Below are 7,733 nucleotides of genomic sequence, written 5' to 3' on the forward strand. Positions count from 1 at the left end.
GCTGCTTACCTGTTGGTTCAAGCTGTCCTCAAAGTTCATCAGAAGTGAAGGGGGCTGTGTAGTGTATATATTTGCCGTGTCGGTGAATTTGTGCAGCGCATTGTTGCTGTCCAGTCCCAACATACTGTACGTATTTACTATAGATTTTTTTTTACGAGATTAAAAGGCTACATCTCGATCACAACGGATCGGTTCAGGATTTTGTCACTTGTAACAAACAAGCAATCTATTCAGTTCTTGAGAAATCAAACATGTACTCGGATCCTAATGCGAACTGATCGGGAGTAACACCTATATATATGTATAGTACTATACGTGATTATATATGTAGATCGATCCACCAAAGGACTAGCTAATTTCCCTGTAACAAGTCAAAACCTAGGTCCGCCGCAAAGAAGAAAGTCAAAAACCTAGGTGTTTGTGGAATACTTCTTTCCTTACGCTCGCACAATCTCCCGGCGGCAGCGGCCATGGAAAACGTGACTGCCTCGACGAACCGCTTGTCGTCCGTCACCGGTGCGCACCTGTTCAAGATCGCCGGGCACTCCCTGATCAAAGGCACCGACCTGTACATAATGTCCAAGACCTTCCGCGTCGGCGGTCAGGACTGGGCTATCCAATATTACCCCTACGGCCAGAAGGAGAAGGACGACGGCAATAAGGAAGCTGGCAATAACACAGCCGGCAGCGGAGAGCATACGTCGGTTTTTCTCTACCTGAAGAACGCCACCCAGGGCGATGTCAGAGCCAACTTCTGGTTCTCCCTCCAAGACCCTGCGTCCCCGGAGAAGGGGGAGAAGAACAGAAGAGGCGGCGAGACACGCGACTTCAAGTCCGGAGCACAGTCATGGGGTTACATCAAGTACGTACGCAAGGCCGATCTGGCTGCATCGGGATGCATCAAAGATGACTGCCTAGTGATCAAGTGCACCGTCGAGGTCATTACCTCCGAGCGCTTCGACGACCACGGAGAAGATGAAGTCGTAGCCGTGCCGCCCTCCGAACTGATCCAGAATATCGGCGGACTTCTTGACAACGGCCTCAAAGCGGACATGACCGTCAAGATAGGCTTGTTTAAAAGGTTCAAGGTGCACGGTTGCATCCTCGCTGCGCAGTCGCCAGTCTTCCGTGCGCAGCTGTGCGGCTCCATGCTGGAGAGCAGGAGAAGTAGCATCCGCATCAAGGACATGGACGCTAGTGTTTTCGAGGTCCTGCTGCACTACATGTACAAGGACTCCCTGCCTCCATTCATGGAGGAGACCACCGAAGAGGCTACAAACATGGCACAACATTTGCTTGTCACAGCCGATCGGTATGCCATCGAAAGATTGAAGCTGCTTTGCGCGAACAAGCTGAGCAAGACGCTTGATGTCAACACCGTGGGTTTTACTCTGGATTTTGCTGAGAGAAACAACTGCCAGCAACTCAAGGATTGCTGCGTCAAGTACATGGTACGGAACCGTGATAGGTTTAGAGAAATCATGAAGACCAAAGGGTTCATGCAGTTAACCCAGAATTACGGAAGCCTTGGATCTGAAATTATTGACAAAGCTTTTGCTAATTAATAACCTGTAAAAGGGACAATCAGTCGTATTTGACGGTATGACATTAAACTTTGCATTTTTAATTACTGAATTTTCTACATCTTTCTCCTACGTGAGTTGTATGTTTCCTTTTGTCTCCATTGTCGACATATGGATCTTCTCTGTCTGATGCGCGGATTTTCCTCCATGCACAGTAGGTCCCATGCATGTCAGAGACGTTGGATTGCTTTGAGAGATTGATGTACTTTTATGCGAGGCATTACAACTATGAAATTGTTTTATTTGATTTATTGCACATTATAAAATAATGTAAACCAGATTGTTGCGAAGATGACGTGGCTGGATGTGGCCCTAATGCAAACTAGCCTTCCTAGAGCTCTGTGTGCTGTGTGGGTGTCACACACAGTCATCCTCCTGTCCCAACCGTGTGCGATATGGCATCATAGCAAATATATACTACAAGCGGGTGCAATAATGTGGTGCCCATACCAACAACAAGCTAGTTGTGAAGGGTTGAGGTATCGTGTGTAATGAGCTGGTTAAGGATCAAATTTTAACTTCCTTAGTTTTCTACTAGCGGGCGAAGGCATAGTGTATTAATTAGCCTGTTGTTGGCTTAATTGTAGGTTGATTTGCTCGTGCTTGTGTTTGCTATTCGTAGTTCTTCATTGTGTCTTATCAAGTAGCATGAGGAACAATACAGTACATAATATATGTTTTATGGTAGCTAAAAGGAGCACTTATCTACACAATTACAGGTATCACACTAGTGCAGACGGGTCCTACAAACGGTTTTTACCCCCTTTACATGACATAGTAAATTTGCCATGGCCTAGCAATCCAATTCGCCATGGTATATATGAAATTAAACAATATATAATTCATGATAAATGTAGAAACAGTATCTCATGGCAAATTTATTAAATCATTTTCTAATTGATGGATAATTCATAAAACAACATAGTACATTGGCATGGTATTTTTTTAAATGGTCTATTTTTTGCATGGGAAATGCACAAAATTTATGCTTTTTTTAACACAGTACATACGCAAGCGTTCATATACACGCACACACCCTACCCCTATGAGCACCTCCGAAAGACTGAGCCGACATATCATCTTGAAACTTACGAAGTTGCCGTAGGCACCTCGTCGTTGACTCGAACATCTCCTTCTTTTGAACCCTGGTGGGCTGGGGATACCACAGTCCCTCTAACCATCCAACCACATGTTGTTCGCGCATAAAATTTATGCTGCCATATGACAAATTACATGAAATTTATAAGGATTTAATAAAAAAAAGAGTCGAATGGCAACTTGTCTTAAAAGAAGATACTACTTAAATAGTGGCAATCATAGAATAATTTTGTACCAGATGCATGGAAAATTTATTTATTTTGTTGTTTTGCTAACAATCATGGAAAAATTTGTCATGGTTGAAGTAACAACTTTGCCATGGTTAAAGAAAGTAAATTTTCCATGGTGATTTTTTTTGCCATGATCTAAGTTACCAAATTGCCATGTCCAAACAATAACTTTGGCATGGTTGAAGGAAGAAATAGACATTAACAAAAAGTTTGCCATCGTTTGCGCGAGGGAATGTGGAGAGGGAAAGGGAAGGATAAGGTTGTCTCTGGGCTGCTATCGCTCGTGACGAAATCCTAATATTCTGAACGTTTTCACAAGCTGACGTGGAACAGAACCGTGCACCGAGATTGATGCGCACAAACCAATGGTAATGAATTTGCTCGGGCTGAGAACATAAAAATTCGACGTTCAGATTTTATCATTTCCGTAAATCTTTGTGTACTGGATCAACTTGATTCAGGTTTATTAATATAAAATACCCTTTCCCCCTGAAAAAAAATTGTGTACTCTACAAATAGAAGAGTTTTGCTAGACTTACGAATAAATACATAAGTTAAGCAATTTTGTTCCTGTCACTAGCAGTACAAAATGTTTGGCTAGTCCTGTTGCTTGGGAACCCCCACCGGAAGGACATGTCAAACTGAAATTTCGACGGCTCGTTCGTTGTTGCTAACGGGTCTGCGGGAGCGGGCATGGTACTGCGTGATCACTTGGGCCAAGTAATTTTTTAGGCTGGTTGTACGATTGCCCTGGACCACTGGAGGCTGAGTTTGTTGCATGTGCTGAAGGGCTTAACTTAGCTTTGCATTGGTCCCAGAAACCCTTCTTGGTGGAAACAGACTGCTCTGAACTTGTGTCGATGATCAAGACTGGACCGGTGGATCGATCTAGTAGCATTGTACCTTATTTCAGAAATCACGGAGATTTTGAAGGAGCGACACTCCCAAGTTCAGAAGATCACTCATGCGTAGAACAAGGTTGGACACGCTATGGCAGCTATAGGGTGTTGACAGCAAAGGACGGCTTGTTGGCTCACAAGTGTTCCTTAGGAGATTAGCATTGTCGTTATGAACGATTTATTTTTGGAAAAACTTCCAATCTATTCATCTTCAATCATAGCAGTACAACGAACAACAGAAATTAAAATTACATCCAGATCCGTAGACCATGTAGCGACGACTACAAGCACCGAAGCGAGCCGAAGGCGCGCCGCCGTCATCGCCCCTCCATCGTCGGAGCTGGGCACAACTTGTTGTAGTAGACAGTCGGAAAGTCGTCATGCTAAGAACCCATAGAACCAGCACCCCAGAATAGCAACCGCCGCCGATGAAAAATAACGTAGATCGGAAGGATCCAAACCGAAGACACACGAACATGGACGAACAACGACGAGATCCGAGCAAATCCACCAAAGATAGATCTGCTGGAGACACACCTCCACACGCCCACCAACGATGCTAGATGCACCGCCGGAACGGGGACTAGGCGGGGAGACCTTTATTCCATCTTCAGGGAGCCGCCGTCATCTCGCCTTCCTGAGTAGGACACAAACCCTAACCAGATTGAAAAAACGACTAAAAACGGAGCCCTCCCACCGGCCCTTGCCAGGATCCACCACGCCTTCATGGCCCTAGGGCCACCGGAGACGAGGCGGACCTGCGTCGGCGCCGGCGAGAGGCACGAACCCTAACTTTCTTTCTTGGAGAAGGAGGAGGAGGCAAAGCCTTGGCTCTAGGAGGAGGAGAGAGCCTTAAACTGATGATTAATTGGTGAACTTCATGTCGTTATGAACAATTATAACACTATGATCAATTAAGTAATGAAATGCTTTCCCCGTAAAAAGAGAATAAATACATATGTCACCCAAAAAAATCTTAATGCCCACAAAAAATAAAGAAAATAAATACGTTGAGTCCGTAGGTTTAGGATTTTTTCGTGTAGAGACCCGCGGATGGGACGGCGTGGTTTTTTTTGCCTGGTAATACGTATCTTATTCATATCATAAAGAACAAAGTATAAGTCACGTAAGGACCGACATGACAAAACTAAAAAGATAGAAGAACCTCTCTGAGCTTGACACCAACGCATGTCACCTGCCTCCGACACTACCACAATAGCCACCAAAGAAAAGAATGACTGATCATCTCCTCACCCGAGCTCGATGTGGCTCCATCGCTGATATGCAGCTTTGCGGAGCTCCAAGGTGGCTCATCGAAAGTGAAGCCATTGTCGTTGAACGAATTAGTCCGGGGCAACACTCCGGACACGCCATCGAACTCCAGATCTGGCACCCCATCACGACTAAAACGCCGAACGAGGAAATCATATCTGCCATGCACGAACCACGAACCCAATACACGTTCCGTCGATGTCGTCAATGCAAACCACAATCTGCATCCGCTCCTGAACTACCTCCCAAGTTCCGCGCCGATGCTGGAGCAAATGCTGTCGCAACGGCTGAGCCCCGAGGACACATGTCCACCACGAGGATGACGACGCCACCACGCCAACCTTACTTGAACAGACTGGTTTCCAAATCCATCACCAACCATAGGACTGATGACCTCGTCAGGGATGGATTTGAAAAATCTTTAATCAGCACCGTCATCGTCGCTGCCGAAGTCAAGAAGATGAGCAATCTAAAAACCTAGACTACAATAAAGTAAAAATTAAGATTGCCGGTGGAGGGGAGCCGCCGGAGGACTGCGCTGAAAGATGGCCTCTCCTGACGGCGGCTAGGGTTCCAGCCACCTGGGAGAGAAAATCGTGTGCGCGGGTGGTTACGCAACTGCGCTATCCGCCGTCGCAGCTTTGTCCCGGGACGGCGTGGCTACCAAGCAAAAAAAAATGCTAAACAACAGAACAAGAGATATTCGTCACGTACGTAACAACGTACACACCAGAAAATCATGAAAGATAAGATATCGGGAGTTTTTCCTTTCAAAATGGTTTCAAGGGATACGTTTCCATAGCCAAGAGAGTCCTCTGCAGATATGTACGCCGAACTGTTTGCGTGCAGATTCGATCTCCAGTAGCAGATGTACGTGCAGGCCATCTAGCTTATCGTTTCCAGTCCAGACGAAGATTGCCATGCCAGGCCTCGCCGATTCATCGCCGCCGGAGGCCATAGTCAGCAGCAAGACCTCCTCGTCGGTGGCCGTCCACACGGGCGAGCACCTGTTCACCATCTTCCGCCGCTCCCGGATCAAAGGCAGCAACACATGCCTCACGTCCAAGCGCTTCCGCGTCGGCGGTCACGACTGGGTTATCGACTACTACCCGAACGGCGACTCCACGATTGCTGACGGGCAGTTCACGTCGGTCTTCCTCATGCTCATGAGCGCCTGCAAGCGTGAAGTCAAGCTGTCCTATACCTTCTGCCTCCATGACCCGACGGGGGACAAGAACAAATTCGGCTACACCACCAGGTTTTCGTCCGAGGGGGACAATTCTGGTACTACAAAGTTTGTGAGCAAAGCTGAATTGGCCGCGACTGGGGAGGAAGAAGAAAAAATGATGAAATAGATGATTAGCTGACTGGTGGGGCCATCTTCCACCTCAGCATATTTTCCATGGAGGCATGCCAAATCAGCCTGACATGTGGGTCCCACCTGTCAGTTCCACTGTTAGACGGGGCTCAGTTCCGAATTAGTGTGATTTGTTACTCACCTGTCGTGGAGTGGGTGGATTTTTGTATTTTTCGGCAAAAGCGGTAGTTTTGCAGTACCCTAGCCACAAATGTGGTGGCTTTCAGCAATTTACTCCCAATATCACAATGTATCGCCTTCTTCTCGATGAGCATCGACTTCCCTCACAACTGATAGGTCTTGAGGATGACCTCCAAACCTTAAGAAATTTTCCAAAATTAATCCAAAATTTTGTAATCTTCTAGGCAACGCCAAACTAAATTGAGTTACCTATAAACCCAAGAGTATAATAAATAGCACAAAGAACTCAAGAGGGATTGAGCTTGGTGGAATAAAAAATCTAGGGTTCATTTTCTCTTCCTCTCAGCAAATCAAAATTTAATCGGCTAGAGAGGGAGCAATGGAAAATCAGATATGCCTGCAATGGTGTTCTTTCGTCTGCTAAAAATGGTGTTCTTTCCATGAACCCCTTCTGTCATGTAAAAAGGTGGGTTATATATGGCCCTCCACTCCGTGAACACACACACAATGTATCGTTACCCAGATATTTAGACAAGCATGGTGGTTCCAGGCAAACTCGGTGTTCCAAAACCACGGAGACTCGGGATCCATTCGGGAATATCTCCAGGTTAGATAATAACTCTCAGGTTGAACCCTGAACCCATGGCGACACATCTGCTCATCGCGGAGGACAGGTACGCCATGGAGAGGCTGAAGCTGATGTGCGAGTGCAAGCTAAGCAAAGCAGTGGCCGTGAACACAGTAGGTTCCATCTTGAATCTTGCGGAGCAATACAGTTGCCATCAGCTCAAGGCCCGTTGTCTCAAGTACGTTGGGAAAAACAGCGGGAGGTTGCAAGCCATTGAAGACGCAGGAGGGTTTGTGCAACCAAAGCACAACCACCCACTCCTTGCGCGTGGTATTCTCGGCAAACCCGGGTGTAAGAAGAACAAGAAAAAGAAAAAGAAGGGAGGCAAGGCGCGGAACAAATAAACCAATCGATTCTCCAAAGGAAATACACGCTCTCGAAGCTCATGGAGTGATATTACTCCCGGAGAGAAGTGGATTACATTTATCGTAAAATTTGCGTTGTTTTTCTGTACTTTTCCATCCATGTGTGCATGGAGCTACAACATTTTTCTCTCGATAGACAAATCATTTATCTATCTATCCA

At 46.2% G+C, this 7,733-nt stretch overlaps 2 protein-coding genes across 2 annotated transcripts; both read left to right on the plus strand.

Annotated features, from left to right (window-relative positions):
- Positions 1 to 397: 397 nt before the first annotated feature.
- Positions 398 to 1,565, plus strand: LOC119315672 (BTB/POZ and MATH domain-containing protein 1-like). The gene has a single exon (XM_037590202.1). It carries the CDS (start codon positions 471 to 473, stop codon positions 1,563 to 1,565), a length of 1,095 nt encoding a protein of 364 aa, XP_037446099.1. The 5' UTR covers positions 398 to 470.
- A 3,777-nt stretch (positions 1,566 to 5,342) lies between these two features.
- LOC119315673 (BTB/POZ and MATH domain-containing protein 6-like) lies at positions 5,343 to 6,437 on the plus strand. The gene is made up of 2 exons (XM_037590203.1): positions 5,343 to 5,388; positions 5,932 to 6,437. Exons 1-2 carry the CDS (start codon positions 5,343 to 5,345, stop codon positions 6,435 to 6,437), a joined length of 552 nt encoding a protein of 183 aa, XP_037446100.1.
- Positions 6,438 to 7,733: the final 1,296 nt, after the last annotated feature.

The sequence above is a fragment of the Triticum dicoccoides genome, chromosome 6A (assembly GCF_002162155.2).
Source record: "Triticum dicoccoides isolate Atlit2015 ecotype Zavitan chromosome 6A, WEW_v2.0, whole genome shotgun sequence".
In the NCBI taxonomy this organism is placed as follows: Eukaryota; Viridiplantae; Streptophyta; class Magnoliopsida; order Poales; family Poaceae; genus Triticum; species Triticum dicoccoides.